The sequence below is a fragment of the Triticum aestivum genome, chromosome 2D (genome assembly GCF_018294505.1).
Source record: "Triticum aestivum cultivar Chinese Spring chromosome 2D, IWGSC CS RefSeq v2.1, whole genome shotgun sequence".
NCBI classification, from domain to species: Eukaryota; Viridiplantae; Streptophyta; class Magnoliopsida; order Poales; family Poaceae; genus Triticum; species Triticum aestivum.
The window spans coordinates 650,212,924-650,236,104 of NC_057799.1; the positions used below are offsets into that span (position 1 = coordinate 650,212,924).

Sequence of the window (23,181 nt, forward strand, 5' to 3'; positions counted from 1 at the left end):
CCACAAATAAGTTGCACTATCATTATCAACTCTGCATCTTTTGGTTTCAACATTATGAATATGTGTATCACTACTATCGAGATTCAATAAAAATAGACCACTCTTCAAGGGTGCATGACCATAAAAGATATTACTCATATAAATAGAACAACCATTATTCTCTGATTTAAATGAATAACCGTCTCGTATCAAACAAGATCCAGATATAATGTTCATGCTCAATGGTGATACCAAATAACAATTATTTAGGTCTAATACTAATCCCGAAGGTAGATGTAGAGGTAGTGTGCCGACCGCGATCACATCGACTTTGGAACCATTTCCCATGCGCATCGTCACCTCGCCCTTAGCCAATCTTCGCTTAATCCGTAGCCCATGTTTCGAGTTGCAAATATTAGCAACAGAACCAGTATCAAATACCCAGGTGCTACTGCGAGCATTAGTAAGGTACACATCAATAACATGTATATCACATATACCTTTGTTCACCTTGCCATCCTTCTTATCCGCCAAATACTTGGGGCAGTTCCGCTTCCAGTGACCAGTTTGCTTGCAGTAGAAGCACTCAGTTTCAGGCTTAGGTCCAGACCTGGGTTTCTTCTCCTGAGCAGCAACTTGCTTGCTGTTCTTCTTGAAGTTCCCCTTCTTCTTCCCTTTGCCCTTTTTCTTGAAACTAGTGGTCTTGTTGACCATCAACACTTGATGCTCCTTCTTGATTTCTACCTCCGCAGCCTTTAGCATTGCGAAGAGCTCGGGAATTGTCTTTTCCATCCCTTGCATGTTATAGTTCATCACGAAGCTTTTGTAGCTTGGTGGCAGTGATTGGAGAATTCTGTCAATGCCGCTATCATCCGGAAGATTAACTCCCAGTTGAATCAAGTGATTATTATACCCAGACATCTTGAGTATATGCTCACTGACAGAACTATTCTCCTCCATCTTGCAGCTGTAGAACTTATTGGAGACTTCAAATCTCTCAATCCGGGCATTTGCTTGAAATATTAACTTCAACTCCTGGAACATCTCATATGCTCCATGACGTTCAAAACGTCGTTGAAGTCCCGGTTCTAAGCCGTAAAGCATGGCACACTGAACTATCGAGTAGTCATCAGCTTTGCTCTGCCAGACGTTCATAACATCTGGTGTTGCTCCTGCAGTAGGCCTGGCACCCAGCGGTGCTTCTAGGACGTAATTCTTCTGTGCGGCAATGAGGATAATTCTCAAGTTACAGACCCAGTCCGTGTAATTGCTACCATCATCTTTCAACTTTGCTTTCTCAAGGAACGCATTAAAATTCAACGGAACAACAACACGGGACAGCTATCTACAATCAACATAGACAAGCAAGATACCATCAGGTACTAAGTTCATGATAAATTTAAGTTCAATTAATCATATTACTTAAGAACTCCCACTTAGATAGACATCCCTCTAATCCTCTAAGTGATCACGTGATCCAAATCAACTAAACCATGTCCGATCATCACGTGAGATGGAGTAGTTTCAATGGTGAACATCACTATGTTGATCATATCTACTATATGATTCACGCTCGACCTTTCGGTCTCCGTGTTCCGAGGCCATATCTGTTATATGCTAGGCTCGTCAAGTTTAACCTGAGTATTCCGCGTGTGCAACTGTTTTGCACCCGTTGTATTTGAACGTAGAGCCTATCACACCCGATCATCACATGGTGTCTCAGCACGAAGAACTTTTGCAACGGTGCATACTCAGGGAGAACACTTATACTTTGATAATTTAGTGAGAGATCATCTTATAATGCTACCGTCAATCAAAGCAAGATAAGATGCATAAAAGATAAACATCACATGCAATCAATATGAGTGATATGATATGGCCATCATCATCTTGTGCTTGTGATCTCCATCTCCGAAGCATCGTCATGATCACCATCGTCACCGGCGCGACACCTTGATCTCCATCGTAGCATCGTTGTCGTCTCGCTAATCTTCTGCTTCTACGACTATCGCTACCGCTTAGTGATAAAGTAAAGCATTACAGGGCGATTGCATTGCATACAATAAAGCAACAACCATATGGCTCCTGCCGGTTGCCGATAACTCGGTTACAAAACATGATCATCTCATACAATAAAATTTAGCATCATGTCTTGACCATATCACATCACAACATGCCCTGCAAAAACAAGTTAGACGTCCTCTACTTTGTTGTTGCAAGTTTTACGTGGCTGCTACTGGGCTTAGCAAGAACCGTTCTTACCTACGCATCAAAACCACAACGATAGTTTGTCAAGTTGGTGCTGTTTTAACCTTCGCAAGGACCGGGCGTAGCCACACTCGGTTCAACTAAAGTGAGAGAGACAGACACCCGCCGGTCACCTTTAAGCAACGAGTGCTCGTGGCGGTGAAACCAGTCTCGCGTAAGCGTACGCGTAATGTCGGTCCGGGCCGCTTCATCTCACAATACCGCTGAACCAAAGTATGACATGCTGGTAAGCAGTATGACTTATATCGCCCACAACTCACTTGTGTTCCACTCGTGCATATGACATCTACGCATAAAAACCTGGCTCGGATGCCACTGTTGGGGAACGTAGTAATTTCAAAAAAATTCCTACGCACACGGAAGATCATGGTGATGCATAGCAACGAGAGGGGAGAGTGTTGTCCACGTACCCTCGTAGACCGAAAGCGGAAGCGTTAGCACAACGCGGTTGATATAGTTGTACGTCTTCACGATCCGACCGATCAAGTACCGAACGTACGGCACCTCCGAGTTCAGCACACGTTCAGCCCGATGACGTCCCTCGAACTCCGATCCAGCCGAGTGTTGAGGGAGAGTTTCGTCAGCATGACGGCGTGGTGAAGATGTTGATGTTCTACCGACGCAGGGCTTCGCCTAAGCACCGCTACGATATTATCGAGGTGGAATATGGTGGAGGAGGGCACCGCACATGGCTAAGAGATCTCAAGGATCAATTGTTGTATCTAGAGGTGCCCCCCTGCCCGCGTATATAAAGGAACAAGGGGGGTGCAGCCGGCCAAGGGGAGGGCGCGCCAGGAGGAGTCCTACTCCCACCGGGAGTAGGACTCCCCCCTTTCCTAGTTGGAATAGGATTCGGGAGGGGGAAAGAGGAGAGAGAGAAGGAAGGGGGGCGCCGCCCCCCTCTCCTTGTCCTATTCGGACTAGGGGGGAGGGGCGCACGGCCCAGCCCTGGCCGCCTCTCCTCTTCTCCGTACAGGCCCACTAAGGCCCATTTACCTCCCGGGGGGTTCCGGTAACCTCCCCGTACTCCGGTAAAATCCCGATTTCACCCGGAACAGTTCCGATATCCAAACATAGGCTTCCAATATATCAATCTTCATGTCTCGACCATTTCGAGACTCCTCGTCATGTCTGTGATCACATCCGGGACTCCGAACAACCTTTGGTACATCAAAACATATAAACTCATAATAAAACTGTCATCGTAATGTTAAGCGTGCGGACCCTACGGGTTCGAGAACTATGTAGACATGACCGAGACACGTCTCCGGTCAATAACCAATAGCGGGACCTGGATGCTCATATTGGCTCCCACATATTCTACGAAGATCTTTATCGGTCAGACCGCATAACAACATACGTTGTTCCCTTTGTCATCGGTATGTTACTTGCCCGAGATTCGATCGTCGGTATCTCAATACCTAGTTCAATCTCGTTACCGGCAAGTCTCTTTACTCGTACTGTAATACATCATCCCGCAACTAACTCATTAGTTGCAATGCTTTCAAGGCTTAAGTGATGTGCATTACCGAGAGGGCCCAGAGATACCTCTCCGACAATCGGAGTGACAAATCCTAATCTCGAAATACGCCAACCCAACATGTACCTTCGGAGACACCTGTAGAGCACCTTTATAATCACCCAGTTATGTTGTGACGTTTGGTAGCACACAAAGTGTTCCTTCGGTAAATGGGAGTTGCATAATCTCATAGTCCTAGGAACATGTATAAGTCATGAAGAAAGCAATAGCAACATACTAAACGATCGTGTGCTAAGCTAACGGAATGGGTCATGTCAATCACATCATTCTCCTAATGATGTGATCCCGTTAATCAAATGACAACTCATGTCAATGGCTAGGAAACATAACCATATTTGATCAACGAGCTAGTCACGTAGAGGCATACTAATGACACTCTGTTTGTCTATGTATTCACACAAGTATTATGTTTCCGGTTAATACAATTCTAGCATGAATAATAAACATTTATCATGATATAAGGAAATAAATAATAACTTTACTATTGCCTCTAGGGCATATTTCCTTCAAAATATGTATGCCAAACAAAAGAGGAGTATGTGGATAACAAATATATTGGGATTGTTAGAAACGTTGAGACGATAAAGGGCACAAATCTTGGACAGCTAACGCTTGACTATCTTATGGATAGCGTGAAGAATTTTGTAAATGGTGAGGCAATTCTGGAGGGGAATCTACCACTGTTGCAGGTAACTCGTAGTAGTACAATTATCACTTACCTAACATACATTACGTAATGTACGAGAATATTTGTAAACTGCTTTTGTTGTCATGAAGACATGGTACTACGAGAAGTTCAGAGTGCACCAATTGGACTCTAGCATCTCGTATGAATCAAGGTTAAGGCCGCTGATCCAGAACTAGAGCGAGGAGAAGGCAAAAACGGTTGACGATATAATCCAGAATAATTATCTGGGAGTTGGAGAGGTAAAATGTCAGCACTTTGCCTGGATTATGTAACATGTATATTTTCTAAATCATACTAACGACACTAAACTGCAGTATGTTGAGGACCTGATGAGGCCTTTCATTCCAGCACGAGATGGTACGTTGGCCAAACCGAAGACTAGCGCTCAGGTAAATGAGTTACATCAGGCACCCAATTTATATTGTAACATTGCAACTAGTATGAAGTTATATGATTCTAACTGTTTCAAAGTCTCAGATTAAGATACTCGTCGGACGTGTATTGACTGATTTGCAAGAAGTTGCCTCCCTCGTGCGGGAGGCTGGTGCACAACAAGTTGATAGGATGTGCACCCTTGAAAAGAAAATGGATGAGTGCCTTAGGCATACCCATACAAATGGCAAGCTCACAGAGGACCTCATCAAATAATTGAATGTAAGCCTAATTATGAGATTAGTATATATAATTGGAAATTACGTGTACAAGGTTTTTTTCTAAATTAGTTTACTATGAAAACACCCCAGACTAACATGTATTTTTTAAAGACAAAACACGACGGAATATTTCCAGGAATGGAGGACATACATCTTTCTGACCTCGGGGCACCTTCGCACCCAATGGAGGCCTCTGTTGAGAATGCTGAGCAGGCTTCTGACCAGGGGAAACAAAATGATGTCACGGAGGTCGCTACTAAGCACCATTGTAAGCAGGGAATAAAAAATGATGACATGGAGCCCCCAATGAAGAACCTTGATGAAGAGTTTGACGTACGCATGTTAACTTAATAATGAAACAATCATTGTCATTTCAGAAATAACATGTGATCTTCCACGTACAGGATGAAGCATTAGAAAGAGCTGAAAGAAAACTCAAACAGGATGTCAGTGGTATTCATAAGCTTTTGAAAGAGGTGGATGATATCCAGGGTGCTCCAAGTTTGGATAAGCAAATGCATTCCAAAGCCACCACAAGCCTTGAAGAATTCCAGGTGATGCACATTTTACCTATAATTGAGCAAGAATCTGCTAAAGGCTAACAGGCGGTTTATTTCGTATGATAGATTCCGTTCAACAGATGGAGTAAGCAGCACTCTGTGAAGGCTACGGGATCGCGAGAGCCCGAAGAGCCCCATGCCTTCGCAGATGATGACAACCATGATGAATCCTTTCGAAAGCAGCAAGAAGTAAGTGTGGTTGAATCGACGCCACCAAATCATGGGGGCGAAAAGAAAAATGTGGTATTGCAATTATTTAAGAATGTCGAGTATGCTTCGTACGATACTGAGAAGAAAAAAAAGGAAAAACAAGACTCCATCAGAGTCTACAAATGATTCCGAGGACACGAACAATAAAAAGAGGAAAATCGGCTCTAGCAACTTAAAAAAGAGGTCAGAAGTTACTGAAACCCAGAGGGACCAGCTAGATGTGGTTCGACAGGATTTCATGGCGTCACTGGTCAACAGTACGAATCATGAAAAACAAATGGTCTTAGTTGATGACATTGTCATGCTATCGAAGCATTTACGAAGCCTCACCCAAAAAGATGGATCTGAAGAAGCCGTATGGTTGGGTGACGAAGTAAGATATTTCACAAATTAGTTGATGAAGTTTCATTTCTGTACAATACAATTAACTTGATTATTGTTGTAGGTGGTTGATGCTGCGATACAGCTCATGCGTCATGATAACCCAATTGACACAAGGGACGACCAACTGGTTTACATTGAGAGTGTGGCCGGCGTCGCTAAGCTCGAAAGTGATGGTAGGATAGAGGAGTGCTACGAGGACGCTTTGGCAGGAGTTCCTGGAACAGCACAAGGCACCAGCTACCTGAAACATGATAAGGTATTTTAACCTGACTTTGAACAGATTTTTTTATTACTATACACGTTGATCTAATTATCTGTGCAATCCAGGTTTTCCTACCTACGAACAGCCAAAACGTCCACTGGTTACTTGCGGTCGTAAACCCCAGAAGGAAGGAGATTCAGGTTCTTGATTCACTTTTCCACTGTATGGTACCCAAAGAAGTACATAACATGGTGAGAATTTCAACATATTTAATTATAACAAAGGATTTGACATCGTATGTAAGTATTAGTCGTAGGCAACTTCTCATCCCATTGGGCTTGCAGGTATGTGGGAAGGAAGCACATCTGAGAGCAGCGAGGCGAGTCAATGGGATAGAAAGCAATACATGGGAAGACATTAACGTGACGCAATGGCCAGTACGGAACATTAATGTGCCAAAATCCGATGAAACGTCAGTCAAAAATATTAGCTTTTGTTTTTGTTTTAGATTGTTAATATCTGAAATGCTGATCTAACAACATAAAATGTTGCAGTTCTTGTTGTGCACTGTACATGCTGAAGAACATCGAATTATTTACGGGACTAAAACTGAGTAAGCAATATGATGAAGTACGTAGAGTAACACCTAAAATTATGCATTTTCTAAAGGTAAAGGAACGATACTAACATATCCTTGCATGCAGGCCTACATCGAGAAATTCAAAAAAGAGCTACCTGTTGTGCTTGTCGATTCACCCTACAACAAAATGAAATAAAGGAATAGGTTCAAGCATGCTAGGCTATCGGATGCAGCTGCGGTTGAAGACGACGAAGATGCAAGCAGTTAGTCCAGCAGTGTGGAGTGTTCACTTGACCATAAAGCGATAGAGTAGGGTGTGGTTGGGTTTTAGTCCCGAAGAAGGTTTCCTAGCCGTGTTCTTAGTCCATTGCACATGAGTCAAGTTGTAAAACTTCAATAATATTGGTTACTATATTTTGCTTGAAATAAATATGGTCTCTACGGGATCTCGTAGAAATCTATATTTGCTTTTTACTACCATGTGACAGTAATGGTGCCTGGGGCAACCCTAGAAGAATAATGGATTATGATATGTCTATTATCTCACAACAGAAGTCAAAAAAAAATAGAGCATAGGATACCAAGAGTAAAGCACGTACCATAGGGGGCCTCTGCAGGTGCTGCAACGCTGAATTGAAGCGATCACCTTCAGGAGCACAGTGGTGTGGCCATGGTACATCCATCCTGCCTCAGGTAATCACATAGCATGTTCTGTCATAGCCCTGCAAAACAGAGGAAAAATTACTACTTGTACTAACCTTGTCAAGTGTGTGCATGTAACAACTGTTGGACATAACTAAACACAGAAGAATGAAACGCAACATATGGAAGAATCAAATGCTCATTCCTTTCTCTCTGCTTTTTGCGAGGACCATTACCCTCCCTTTAACAAGGCTAAAACATCATAAAAAGAATTAACAGCAATCTTGAAAAGGTGGATATCCCATGTGAATCTAATTTTTCATATAAAGCACATGCCAAGTCTGTTGATCCCAGTCCAGCAATTTCACAAGAAGAAGCGAGCATCATAAATATTGAGCAACATAAGCTATGAATTGTTTATAGTACATTCTAAAATTAATTGCTTATCATCTCTCACTAGTGCAGAACCGGCCTTTAGTGCCAGTTCGTGACGGCCTTTAGTGCTGGTTCGCCTACCGGCACTAAAGAGTGGGGACTAAAGGCCCCCCCTTTAGTATCGGTTCGTCACGAACCGGCGCTAAAGAGCCACCACGTGGCACGAGCCAGGCCCGGGTGCGTGCAGGACATTAGTACCGGTTGGTAACACCAACCGGTACTAAATGTTTGGGTGTTTTTTTATTTTTGCTTTAATTTTGTGTTTTCAATTTCATTTAGTGATTGTTTTGCATTATAATGAGTTGTTAAATCATTAGGTGAAAGTACCGCGGATTAGTATCGACTGGATGCATTGGATCTATAGCTACTAGCTAAGAAATCAAGTATATGCCATATCCATATTATACTTGATCACCTAATTAGGTGATCAAGTATAATATATATGGATATGGCATATATATACTTGATCACTTAGGTAGGATCCATCCAGCTGAAACTAATCTGTGGTTTCTTTCATTAAATGATATAATAACTCATCATCATCATATAAAAACTCTTGCATCATATCATCAACATGAGTATATATACTCTAGCTAGCTAGCTAAAAATCATCGTAGTCGTCATTATCACTATTTAATCATCATAGTCATTACCGCTATCTAATCACCACCAACAGTAGCTTAAAGAAGAAACATTCACTTGTACCAGAAGCAAAAATATCATCGAGTTCAACATGATTGTCATGATATTATAAGCGTTCATATATAACACCACAAAAGCAAATCACCCTTTGAGATTAAGTTTAGAACGAAGAACACGGACATGAAAGGACAAGTACTAAGAGCATGAACTAGCTAAATCACTCCTGCTACTCTCTCCCAGGTAAAATAGCGTAGAACATGTATAGCTCTCCTGATTCATCATACTGGAGCATGCAGATGAACCTGTCTCCTAATCGTGGGCTGCGCTTCTCATTGCTGCCCCCTAGTACTTCTCTGCGATCGTTAACAATTTTCCTCCAATCTTTCACTATTAAGCATTCATCGCTTCTAGAAATCCTGAATGCACTCATGTGCAATGCAGGATATCTTGGCCGTAAGCTAACAATTGACATGCGACCTTTAGTCTCGATCCCCTGAGGCACAACTGTCATCGGGAGTCCCTGTTGAAGAACATCGTATAGTACTTAATTAATATACTTAGCAATGAAAGTTTAGCAAAAAAATTATGTATGCAAAAGATGCACTGAGGACAAATAGTAAAAATCTTACCATCATTCCTAAATAGATGTGACCGTAGTTCAATACGATCACTATTGGTCGCACGTTTTGAGTACTAACATTTCTAAGTGCAGGAAGAAAATTTGTCTTGACAGTATGAAGATCCTCAAGCCATGAAACATAATGACTTATCTCCTCGCAGTTTAGTTCAGCTCCGGGACAGTAGTAGGTCCTGTCTACCAAGCGCCGGACATGTTTGCTTGAATGGAAATATGCTGTCAATAGAAATTAGTTGTCAATTATTTTTGAATAAGCAATATCAAAGACAAAAATATAGTTGAGAAGACCTCACATAATGGTAGAAATGGAGGCGTCTGCACATCGACCCATATGTCTCTATTACCTTCAATATCATCTTCCGAACGAATATCAAAGGTGATAACCATACCAGGCTCAAATGCATAAGCCTTGCATAGTGTTTGCCAAGTTTTGCATTCAAAATAGGTGTACGTGTTTGCATTGTATACTTTGACGTTGAAAGTATAACCATGCTCAGTTTTCAAGTAAACTCTCTTTACCTCCATAGTTTCCATATCATTGAAACCTATCTTATCCAAGACAAAAATTCTTGCATGGCAGGGGATGTGCTAATAGAATAGTGAAAGTTAAAAATTATAAGTCAGGCAAATGAAGCATATATAAGTCATGCTTAATTACGAAAACAAACTTGTCGTTGTGACTTACTGTATCGAATTCGAAGGTCTCATCCAGCTTGATGATGAATCGCCTATCATCAACAAGAAAATTTCTGTCGCACAGGCCGCGCTGGTCTTCACAGTATTCGCACATAATGAAATTTTCCCCGTCGTCAGACGACATTTCCTATGTTCATATAGGCGAAACATTAAACACTTACTAATTCAATTAATTCAACTAAGCATTTACTAAAAATAAACTAGTTATATTAATTCAAATAATCTCATATACCTAAATTTTAATTAGTTCAAATAATCTCATATACCTAAATTTTCTTACTAAAAATAAACTAGTTCTATTAATTCAACTAGTTCAACTAAGCATTTACTAAAAATAAACTAGTTATATTAATTCAACTAGTTCAAATAATCTCATATACCTAAATTTTCTTACTAAAAATAAACTAGTTCTATTAATTCAACTAGTTCAACTAAGCATTTACTAAAGATAAACTAGTTATATTAATTCAACTAGTTCAAATAATCTCATATACCTAAATTTTCTTACTGAAAATAAACTAGTTCTATTAATTAAACTAGTTCAACTAAGCATTTACTAAAAATAAACTAGTTATATTAATTCAACTAGTTCAAATAATCTCATATACCTAAATTTTCTTACTAAAAATAAACTAGTTCTATTAATTCAACTAGTTCAAATAATCTCATATACCTAAATTTTCTCACTAAAAATAAACTAGTTCTAATTCATCTAACATTAACATTTCTAACATTCTAAAAATAAACTAGTTATATTAATTAATTCATCTAAACAATAGAAAACAGAAAATAAGTAAAAAAATATGTGTGTGTGTATGTGTGTACGTACATGTGTGTGTGTAGTGTGTGTGTGTGTAGTGTGTGTGTGTGTGTAGTGTGTGCGTGCGTGTGTCTGTGTGTGTGTGTATGTGTGTGTGTGTATGTGTGTGTATGTGTGTGTGTGTGGGTACGATCGAGCGGGCGTACGGGCGGCGGGGGCGGCGAGGGCGGCGTGGACGGCGACGACGGGCGGCGGGGGCGCGCGGCGATGACGGGGACGACGACGACGGGCGGCGGGGGCGGCGAGGGCGGCGGGGACGGCGACGACGTGCGGCGGGGGCGGCGATCGAGGGCGGCGGGGGGGACGGCACGGCGGCGCGGCGGCGTCGGCGTCGGCGAGATCGATGTCGCGCGAGAAGTGGAGAAGTGGTCGCTGATGGAACTGTTTTTTCGTAAGTGTAATATATATAGGAGGGGCCTTTAGTACCGGTTGGAGCCTCCAACCGGTACTAAAGGCCAATTTTGGCCAGCCCAAGCGGCGGGAAACTAGGGCCTTTAGTACCGGTTGGAACCGGTACTAAAGGGCAATGCATTAGTACCGGTTGGAGCCACCAACCGGTACGAATGGTCGTGCGCTGCCACCCGCAGTGCGCTATTTTTAGTCCCAACTCGCCGAGCGAAGGGCAGCCGCACTGGTTTATAAACCCATCTGTGGCTGCCCTTTCGAACTTCTCTATATAGCAGGCTTCTGGGCCTAACTAGGGCGCGTTGTCCTGTGAGCCTGCTGGCCCTTCCGGGCCTGAATTTGCACACCCTAGGTCTGGTAGGTCCACCGGGCAGCGCCCCAACAATTTTTTATATAATTTTTTTCTTTTCTGCACTATTTATTTTTGAGTAATTTTTATAGTTTTTTCTTTTTTGCTTTATTTTTTTCTTCTATTTATTTCTGAGTAGTTTTTTTTGCTGTATTTAGTTTCTTTGTGAATATTTTTGCTTTATATAATTTTTTTCTTTTCTGCATTATTTATTTTCTTCTATTTCTTTTTGAGTAATTTTTTCTATAGTTTTTTCTTTCTGCTTTATTTTCTTTCTTCTATTTATTTCTGAGTAGTTTTTTTGCTGTATTTAGTATCTTTGTGAATATTTTTGCTTTATATAGTTTTTTTTCTTTTCTGCATTATTTATTTGCTGCTATTTATTTACTATTTCACAGTCATTTAGCTCTCTAAACAAATTGGTAAATGACTTAAAAACAGAAGTGCCCGTGTAACTGATGAGTTCTCGTTCGAAACCCTGATACTCCGAAAAAGATTGTCCAGTTTGTACACGAAGTTCGTCCAGTTTTTGCCGTGACCCTCTCTACTCTTTCGCACATGCTATGCGGGTGAAATGATGATACCTTCAACATTTCCAGAGTTTGTTTTGTAGTGATTTTCATTTTCACGGTTATTTAGCTCTGATCTAAACAAATCGGTGACTGAAAAACAGCAAATGATGTCAGAACATGTTGGAAATTGATGACGTCGCTTCGAATGCTGCGTAATGCCGGCTCAAAAAAAGTCTGGAGTTCAAATAAGTTAAAAAAATGAAGTGCCCGTGTAACTGATGAGTTCTCGTCCGAAACCCTGATACTCCGAAAGAGATTGTCCAGTTTGTACACGAAGTTCGTCCAGTTTTTGCCGTGATCCTCTCTACTCTTTCGCACATGCTATGCGGGTGAAATGATGATACCTTCAACATTTCCAGAGTTTGTTTTGTAGTGATTTTCATTTTCACGGTCATTTAGCTCTGATCTAAACAAATCGATGACTGAAAAACAGCAAATGATGTCAGAACGTGTTGGAAATTGATGACGTCGCTTCGAATGCTGCGTAATGCCAGCTCAAAAAAAGTCTGGAGTTCAAATAAGTTAAAAAAATGAAGTGCCCGTGTAACTGATGAGTTCTCGTCCGAAACCCTGATACTCCGAAAGAGATTGTCCAGTTTGTACACGTAGTTCGTCCAGTTTTTGCCGTGACCCTCTCTACTCTTTCGCACATGCTATGCGGGTGAAATGATGATACCTTCAACATTTCCAGAGTTTTTTTTGTAGTGATTTTCATTTTCATGGTCATTTAGCTCTGATCTAAACAAATCGGTGACTGAAAAACAGCAAATGATGTCAGAACGTGTTGGAAATTGATGACGTCGCTTCGAATGCTGCATAATGCCGGCTCAAAAAAAGTCTGGAGTTCAAATAAGTTAAAAAAATGAAGTGCCCGTGTAACTGATGAGTTCTCGTCCGAAACCCTGATACTCCGAAAGAGATTGTTCAGTTTGTACACGAAGTTCGTCCAGTTTTTGCCGTGACCCTCTCTACTCTTTCGCACATGCTATGCGGGTGAAATGATGATACCTTCAACATTTTCAGAGTTTGTTTTGTAGTGATTTTCATTTTCATGGTCATTTAGCTCTGATCTAAACAAATTGGTGACTGAAAAACAGCAAATGATGTCAGAACGTGTTGGAAATTGATGACGTCGCTTCGAATGCTGCATAATGCCGGCTCAAAAAAAGTACATATAAAAATACATTGATCATCAATGATATTTTTGTATAGAATCTAAATTGTCAATAGGAATCTACCACCGATTTAAGAACCGGCGAAGACTCCTATTGCAGCCACAGATCCTACACATAGAATTCAATGAAAACCAAATGCTTGTGATAGTTTGAGAAGTAACATATTTAAGTTGTTCAAAATCTTGCTAGGGGAGCGAGGTGGGACTAAAAATAGCCCTGCCACAACTTCTTTAGTACCGGTTCGTGCCACGAACCGGTACTAAAGGTGCTGGCCGGGAACAAGCATCTTTAGTACCGGTTCGTGGTACGCACCGGTACTAAAGATTCGCAATGAACCGGTACTAAAGATCTCCTCCCGCCTAGTCATTTGAGCCGGCACTAATGGACACATTAGTGCTAGCTCATATGCAAACCGGTACTAATGTTTCTCAGATTTGACCCTTTTTCTACTAGTGTCTATTGATCTCCAAATCTCACCTATCAGCCAAATTGAAAGAATACATGTTGAATGCAACGATTGAACGTTCATAGATCATGCAGTCGGGGCTGGACGAATGGGGCTGGCCGTCGAGGCCGGCGGCCGACTTCATCTAGTCCCGCAGAACATGATCCATACCCAACCACCTTGCCATCGGACGAGATGCATGGCCAGATCAAAGCTGTAGCCATGGCTGAGCAATGATATGTAGAGGACGCAAACAACCACCCGCATGGAGGACTGGGAGGTGGGATGGCGCCGACTCTTCGCCGGCGGCCGCCGCGGGGAGGGCAGTGGGCCTTCTCTAGTGTTCGTTGAAAAGGTGGTGCGAGATCGCGAGGGAATTGAGGTGGAGGAAGGGAGGGGCCGCGACGCGCGGCTAGATCCTGCCGGCGACGAGGGAGGGAGGGGTCGCGACGCGCGGCTAGATCCTGCCGGCGACGAGGGAGGGAGGGGCCGCGACGAGCGGCTAGATCCTGCCGGCGAGGATTAAAACCCTAGCGGCGGCGAAGAATAAACCCTAGCGAACGGGATAAAAATCAAACCGAAAATAGCCCTGAAATTCGTACCGAGAATACCTTCGAAATATTTGGGAGGGAAAATCATATCAGTTTGAAATATTTTTTCTCCCGAAAATGCCCCTGGGGTCTGATATAATACACGTGACATCAGCGTATTGCGTCGGATCTGGACCGTCGAATTCGCTCCGACGGACGGTCCATATCGTCCGGATGCACTGTAAAATGACTCAACTAAAATTGCTTGAAATAGAGCAGGGCAATGATTCAGCGCAATTAATGAAACGGACCTTTTCGAAGATCTCACAGGCCTCGTGATCTTCTGCACATTTGACATTGACCATTTGATCTACTTGCTGTTTGACACAATGTTTGGCGATGCGTTCTTCAGCTGTGATGACTACTATTTTGGCCTCCGTAGTAGGCTGGGATAAAAAGACAGTTTCAATCAAGTCCCAGTGATATGTGGACCGCAGACCGTCAATAATGACGATATAGCCGTCTTGACGCATGATTTCACGGCATCCTTGAATTGGGTCCTCACCATCCATAATACCAATTGCTGCAGCTTCCATGCCTTTAAGATTACGCTGATGGAAATCCAGAAGTAAGAGCCGGGAAAATTCCACCAAATCAAACGGATCTGGCACATCAACCCAAGCAAACTTTCCATAAGGTCGAGACATACGTGCACATCGATCTCCGACAAGAGTTGATTTCCCAACACCAGCAATGCCCCATACCGAGGTGACCCCAGTACTATCTACGATCTTAGCAGACACCTTGTTTTGAGACATCGGGCTCATTATATTATATTTCGCCCTGTTGGACAGAAAGATATTCCGAGAAACCTTCTCGTAATCTCCATATCCATTGTAGTCAGAAGCCTGAATGAGAGAGGGAGAGAGAGATAGAGATGTTACATTTATTGTCTCCAGCATCAAAATCTGTATAACCAATTAGGAGGACTACGTAGAGTTCAGGTAAAGTTCAAAACACACGGGTGTAACAATACGTATATGTATTCATCACCATGACGCAGAATAAATTATTTTGCACCCAGCTATTCTTTCGATCGTTATACTGAATTTTTTGTTTGGCATACAAATAGTTTTGTTCATATTGACTCACTACATTAAATTTGGCACAAGAAAATCAAACAATAAGTCTTTTTTCTCATCATGTTTGGATTGCTTACTACGAGTGTCGTCATAAGACCCCAAAAATTACGTTTTTATGTATATTATATACTATGTTTTTACGGTCTTAATTTTACCATGAGTAACATTTTTTAGGCTGACATATATTTTCTTACGTTATTGTTTGACTTCTAATGTAAAAATAATTTACCGCCCGTAAAAATATGATGCATTGATGTTAAATAGATATATAATACTCCCGCAGATCCAAAATAATTGTCGTACTAAAACCACGGAACTTCACTTATTTTGGATCGGAGTGAGTAGTATATATTTGTATTGATAATTTAGGCAGTATATACATATATATAATAATACTATAGCGCGACATATAATAGTGAGATATCGAGCATTCAAGAATAGGCAACACAAACTTCTCGGATGGTACACCAAAGCTGTTTAAGTTGATGATATAAGGCATAGAGCCGTGAAAATAACAACATCAAACACTCGCCGAGACGTGATTTATAAATAAAAATAGGCACGAAAGTTAAACTGACTGGCAGACTACATGCACAAAGTAGAGTATAATTAAGCCCATTGAAGTAGGCATACCTGTTGCATGGATGGATGAAGGGCACGATATTCATGGTCTACACAACTTGTGGCCACGCTTTCATCGTTCGTTATGACAATTATATAACTTTCAATACCCAATGCAAATGCACTTTTAATTGCCTGCCAATCCTTCGGGGACTGCAGGCCGTTAATAACGACCAGACAGTCTCGATTACAAAGCACCCAATATAAACATGGCTCCATATATCCCTCGATTTGTTCAAGCATTACATCACTTATATCTTGAGGATATCCATGGGCAGATTCAATACCATCCGTATGGATCGACTGCAACAAGCTCTTGTAGAAGTCCTTCAAAATGAATGGATGTGCCACATCGACCCATCCGTCAATTATACATTCTCTGTTACGGTAGTCATCCCGAATTTTTTTGACGAGAGTTGATTTGTTATCACCAGTCCCCCAAACAGAGACGACACCAGCACATCTTGATATGCGAATAAGGTCGCCCATAACATTTCGACGCCCTGAACCCTGCACATAATAATGAGAATTGTTAGAACTCTCAGACTATCCCAGCACGTAATAATGAGAATTGTTAGACCTCTCAGACTATCCGTGGTGTGAGTATGATAACTAGCACTACCTTGATCTAGGTTTATTAGGCCCCCTCTCATTTTAGGCTAAGACCAATAAATTTAACTAATAAAATATAAATTATATGTACAAAAATTATACTCCAGCAGTGTACTTTTTGTAATATTTGTTTTATGTTTTATTAGTCATATGAATGGTCAAAGTTTGGCTCAAAATACTAGGGGGCCTAATAAATACGGATGGAGGTACTACTCCAACTAGACAATTTCGATATAGTTACATAGAATAAATCAAGAAATAGAGTGTTGAGTATCATATTATGATACCATATTATAATAAATGTTATACTACTATGGGTTTTGCATGGCACTAAATTGGGGCATCTAATATAGTACTAATCTATGACACTATGCACTATGATGCATGGTGGTATCGTATACATTAGGCTGGTCACAAGAGAGTATCATATGTACTATCATGCACGCCAACTAGACATTTTTGCTGAGGTGACACACAATTAAAAGAGGAAAGAGCAACATAAGTTGGCTATACCATTAAGTGCTGGCCTTGTTGTATGATGCTCACACCGCTAGGTCATATGTAGTATCGTATAGCTAACCTTATTGTATGAGTAACTATAAGTGATGACTATATATGACATGGCAACATCATATAGCTAGCAGTTGGTTATACCATCAACCATGCATGCTCTAAGAGAGAGGAAGAGCATGCAAGTTTAGGAGAGAGAAAGAGAGTGAAAGAGGTCTACAGTAACATGATCTATGATAAATGTCGGCTACATCCTCGCCAATAAAAGGTAGGGCATCAACACCAGGTGTCTCAAAAAATGATTCGTATCACTCACTTTGTTTCATGTCCATTAGATCCGCATCCAATGGCTTCCATCGCTTATTTCTCCTAAAGCTGAGCATTGTTCACCTTCTTCCTCATGCATCAGCCCACAAACCCTCGCCATATTGCTGGCCTCCACACATCGCAGCTGGCAGACGCTCCTGAACATTGCCTCGACATCTCGCACCCCCCCTGCGTCGGCCGATGTGCTTGCCTCCGTAGAAGGCCATCCCTCTGAGCCCGACCGACCACCAGTTCAGGCGTTGGCAATACCCGCACTCGCACCGATCAACCTGCTTGCTCGCCTCTGCTTGCTACGCAGAAGATTGCGACCGCTTGCAGTGTCGTCCCTACCTCCGACGAGGTCCCTCTTCAGCCACCCCGTAGTCAATGCTCGTCAGTCCTCGCGTTGATCCCGCCTTCGGCCTCACTATAAAATCGACAGACGTGCGAAAACAGTCCAGGCACCTTGCAATTAGCAAATGCAAAAAAAAAGTGTCGTCTACAATTGGCCTGTGCCTACATCCTTCGGTGTACTAGGTGTGAAGGAATTAGATAGAATTAAATACTCCCTTGGATCCGTATTAACTGTCACAGATTTAGTACAATGTTTGTATTAAATCAGTGACAATTAAATGGATTGGAGGGAGTATTAGTTTTGACAGTTTTACAAAAAGAAAATAGCCAATTTGAAATGATGCATCTTGCAAGTGCACTGTGGTCTGTCAGTGTCTTGCACGTATCTCTGTGTGAGTCAATGACATTGCTAAGAGGAGAGGCTCGGGCACAACAACACCTTTTTGGGGAAAAAAGTATACCATTTTTTTCTTCGGGTGTGCCTATGAGTCAGCTTTCGTAGTCCTGTCTGGATGTACATAAGCACCATAATTTATCGGTTGTAACAGAAAAATTACAAAAAGTAATAATATGAGAACATGAAGCACTATACATGCCACTGAGTAGTTTTAGTTCGTTTGTGTGCCTTCTGATCCTGGTGCTTCTGGTATCAAAAGTAAGGTGTGGAGTCTTCGCTGTTAAGTTACGTCACCCTGAAGTCAGGGTATTCTTCATCATTGTCAAGTTTATGTAATGGAGCAAGAAAAATGGAAGAAGAGGGCCATGTTGACTCTGAAGGCAACAAGCACTACTGTGACAGGCCAGTACCCCATGCGCGAAGGAGGTAATATGGGGCATCAGACATGAAGATGGAGATCTTCATGCATGCACATGGACTTTGGGGACCGGTGGATGGTGAAAAGACGGTCGGTGAGGCATAATACAAAGACGTTTTCTCGGCTATAGCCCAACATAGGACAGATGCCGTTTTTATGACCATATTGGAGAAATAGATGCCAATATGAAGCTCGTAACAATCGTGGGGAGATTCACACCAGATATGATCATGTCAAGAAAGCGCCTACACAAGCTTTAAAGAGAGTTGGTAGGATAAACATGAAAGAATTTGGATGGGTCAACAAATTCATGTCAAATCTAACCGCCATGATCAATCAGATGCAAGCTTTTAGACCAAAGATGGAAGACATCACCATCGGGAAAAAGTTAATACAGGATGTTCCCGACAAGTTTCTACCGATGACACCATTAAGAAGTGGGGCGCTGTGACGACGATGTTGACGAGACTATATATATATATATATATATATATATATATATATATATATATATATATATATATATATATATATATATATATATATATATATATATATATATATATATATATATATATAGCATACTAAGATGTATCAGTGTAGGCCAATTGTCCAAGTGATGCAAGCTAGCCAGATTTAGTCGGCTTGGATGTCTAAGTCTAGTTGTATTAGTTCCATTCGAGTAAAGGCAAGTTGCCCTTTGCTAAGGACGACTAGTCTTGATCAATTATGTTGTCACAAATATGATTCTCTATTTGCTTTTTTCAACTCCCAAAATGGGCCTTGCAAAGGCTGGATAATTTTAGATCTAGATTCTTTTGGTAGGGAGACAACGAATAGAAAAAAAATACAAACAACCCAAATGGAGCGTAGTTTATAGTCCGAAAAACCAAAGTTGCATTGGCATGAATTGATGATCTGCAGGTCAAGAATAATGCCTTACTTAGTAAATGGTTGTTCAACTTAGTGAGGATAGCCTCTGAAAAACCTTACTACATAATATGCATCCAGGCTAAAAAGTTGTGTCTCGGGCCTATTGGAAACCCGATGACTCACACTTTTGGGTTGGTCTAATGGTGGAAAAGAAAAATATTTCCCCCATTGGATCCTTCGTGATAAAAGATGGGTTAGAAATTCGTTTATCAGGGGACATGTGTCTAGGCAATGCCACACTCTGCAGCTTTGTACTGCATTGTTTGCAGTAAGAATGATACTCTTGCACATATGCCTTATGGTAAATATATTTTTAGGCGAGATTTGATTGGCCCCCATCTTATGTCATGGCAAAATCATTTATCCCCACTTGATACGATTAACCTATCGCTAGAACCTGATGTGTTTCGCTCGAACCTTACTAGATATAGGTTCTTCACAGTTGACTTTATGTATCATGCACTAACGCATTCTAAGGTCCTAGTGGATAATACAAGAAAACTTAGAAGACAAAGATTCCACCAAAAGTTATAATCTTCATGTAGTATTTTCGTAGGGGAGTTGTGCTAACAAAGACAACTTCGCCCGTTATAATTTTGAAGGAAGTAAGAAGTGTGGCTTTTGTACTCACAGCGAGACAATCAAACACCTCTGTTTTTACAACGAAAAAAGTAGCGCGCTATTTCAACATTATGCGTCGCTATAGCATATCTGGAGGGGTCACGTTACATTTTAGCTAATTTTCTTTCCGCGGTGCTGTTTGCAGTATAGCAAGATATTTTTGACGCTCAACGAAATAGCGTTGCAACATTTAACGTGTACCACACAACAAGCAATAGGCTTCGCCACATCGCATCGACCCAACTCACTGTCACTCTCTCTTAGACGCAAACGGAACACATACAACCTAACCTAGCCAACTCGTCACCAATTTCCCACGAGCGTGTGACTGAGGGCAGCAACAATGGGGGCATTCTGACTCGTGAGCGAAGGTGGCGGCAGTTCGTGAGCCATACCTCCAACTCCAGCAAGATAGTGCCGATGTCAACCATGCCGTCGGCACCAATTTTGTGATATATTTGACAACTTTATGCAAAACGTTATTTTCAAATGTATGACGCTATAACTTGTATAGTATTTGAAGAAGGGTGACGGTAAATCTTGTAGCACGCTATTTTTTTCTTTGGTTTTCGGTGCAAGTTTACGCGTTCTACGTGGTCCATCATCTAAATAGCATGTAATTTTTATCCACCCACAAGTGTTGACAATATTTTTGGTCACTGGTTAGATTGTATTCCAAATAATTTCATAACGCTCTCCTTCCCCTTCATCTTTCCTCCCAAAGGAATAGGAGAGAATCAAACACATGAATCAATATGTTCACTCCCACATGTTATGATATGAAATGAAGTGATTTTTTTTTCAAGGCCGAGGTAATTTAGGAGGAAGTACATACTACTCCATCCGTTTTTATTTACTCTGCATATTAGAGTTGATTAAAGTCAAACTTCTAAAGTTTGATCAAGCTTATAGAAAACAATATAAACATTTACCATAACAAATCTATATGATGTGATCTTACATTCGATAATAACTCTAATGGTATTGATTTGGCATTGTATATGTTAATATTTTTGTTTATAAACATTGTCAAACATTACAAAGCTTGACTTTGATCAAAGCTAATACTATGCGAACTAAATAAAAACAGAGAGTACTAATTAAAGTTTTCTTAGGCTTTGGGCGTTACCTTCTTATAAAATGCAAAAAGATAATGACCACCTGTGAACTCTCGGAGCACTGATACTCGGTATGGCTCACCCGTGAGAAAAATGGCATCCCCTATCTTCTTAGTGGACACAACGATCCGGCTGCCATTGTTATTGTCTGGCAGGTACATTCTGATGATTTCCCAATCTGCAACACTAGGTATTCCTTCAAGGATGACCAGATATCTCTGCTCAGTCAATTGCTTCATCGGATCATCTGCTGAATTTTTGCCCTTGAAATCGACAGTTTGGCAAGACCGAGAGCAGGCTTGTAACCGAGTCTGCAAGTTCTTGAGGAACTCGTCAGGGCTAAATGGATGCATCAGCTTTACCCAGGCACGGCTTTTGAATATGTGGCAGATTTCAGGGTCACAGTAAGCCTTATTGATGATCTGCGTCCCCTCGATATCAGATCCTGCCCTTCCCCACAAAGAGATTACTTGAAGGTCATTGCCCTCCTTGGTTATCAACTTTTGGAGGTTGCAAAAACCGTGGTACTTCCCATTGGCCTCCCATAGCTCCGTCAGGATGTCCATTGTTGATGGGCCGGTGGTGCCCAGCTGCACCGCCGGTGACTGTGAGACTGGAATGGAGCCGAAGTCGCTTATGAGGTTGTAGCGAGTGTTCCTCTGGCTCACCTCCTCGACCCTCGCCTTGAGCTGCTTCAACTCAACGACGGCGCCGTCGAGGTCCCGAGTCCGAGGTGGTGCCATGCAGGAGGGCACCATGCGCCACACCCATTTCCAGGTCGAGTCGTTATCCAGGTGGATAATGAACTCGACACAGTCTTCGACATCGAAGGCCAGGTCACGGAGCTGCCGCACCCATGTTTTCACTACTTCATTCCCAGCACGCTCCTTGCTAGCAACTTTCAAGAAAGACTGCATCATCTGGAATTCCCCAGTGATGAACACCAGGTCTTGCTGACTGCATCATCTGGAATTCCCCAGTGATGAACACCAGGTCTTGCTGCGCCGCCGCCTTCAGCGTGGTCTCTTCATCGATCGCGGATTGGACCTTGCTGAGGGTTCCCTCCACCGCCGTCTTGGCTAACCCAAGCGCAAAGTCCGCCATTGATACTCTCTCTCTCTCTCTCTCTCTCTCTCTCTCTCTCTCTCTCTCTCTCTCTCCTTGTGTGCTTTGTGTTTGTGGTGTTCCTAGCAACTGATGGATGGTGGTTGCTGCTGGGTATTGTGCATCAACTCAGCACACTGAGAAGGTATTAAGAAGAGGATGGAGAGGAGCTGTGAGATGGTAAATTTTGCTATTATTGTAAAGGAGACTTGGAGGTCGGGTAAGAAATGAAGCCAGGGCTGCAAGAAAACAATTAAACAGGGAGGTACTAGCAGTTTGTTTTAAAAACAAGTTTGTGGCGTGATGTAGCTAGTGCTGGTGCTGGAGCTGGTGCATCGACTTGGAACCACGAGATGGGACCGTAAAGGGGATCGACATCAGTTGCGGACGAAATCACAAACTGAACCCGACGTGAAAGTATTTCACGATTTGACCCTTTTAGAAACGCCAGGGCCCGCGGCATTTCCGGTCAACCACGAAACGCCGAGGCAGCTAGCGTTCCTGGCCAACACGGAAACGCCGTGGTAGCTTGCGTTTCTGCCGTGGCCCACAGTCAGTCCGAACCCGCTGTTTTCGCTGACGTGGCACGTGAGAAACGCCAATGGCCCTGGCGTTTCTGGACTGGATTAAGTA

General features: G+C 42.0%; 1 protein-coding gene across 1 annotated transcript; it reads right to left on the minus strand.

Annotated features, from left to right (window-relative positions):
• Positions 1-14,820: 14,820 nt before the first annotated feature.
• On the minus strand, positions 14,821-22,548 carry LOC123056181 (disease resistance protein Pik-2-like). Its single transcript, XM_044479879.1, has 7 exons — positions 22,448-22,548; positions 21,456-22,401; positions 16,422-16,685; positions 16,188-16,328; positions 15,177-15,320; positions 14,912-15,023; positions 14,821-14,858 (listed from the first exon to the last, which is right to left on the minus strand). Exons 1-7 carry the CDS (start codon positions 22,546-22,548, stop codon positions 14,821-14,823), a joined length of 1,746 nt encoding a protein of 581 aa, XP_044335814.1.
• Between the last annotated feature and the right edge of the window lie 633 nt (positions 22,549-23,181).

What these genes read in the sequence shown, in the direction of transcription:
- LOC123056181 (XM_044479879.1), bottom strand. Translation starts at nt 22,548, where the DNA reads ATGGCGGACTTTGCGCTTGGGTTAGCCAAGACGGCGGTGGAGGGAACC. An exon ending in TTTTTGCATTTTATAAGAAG is followed by an intron (nt 16,686 to 21,455) that starts GTAACGCCCAAA and finishes TATTATGTGCAG; the next exon opens with GGTTCAGGGCGTCGAAATGT. An exon ending in TTCATCCATCCATGCAACAG is followed by an intron (nt 15,321 to 16,187) that starts GTATGCCTACTT and finishes TCTCTCATTCAG; the next exon opens with GCTTCTGACTACAATGGATA.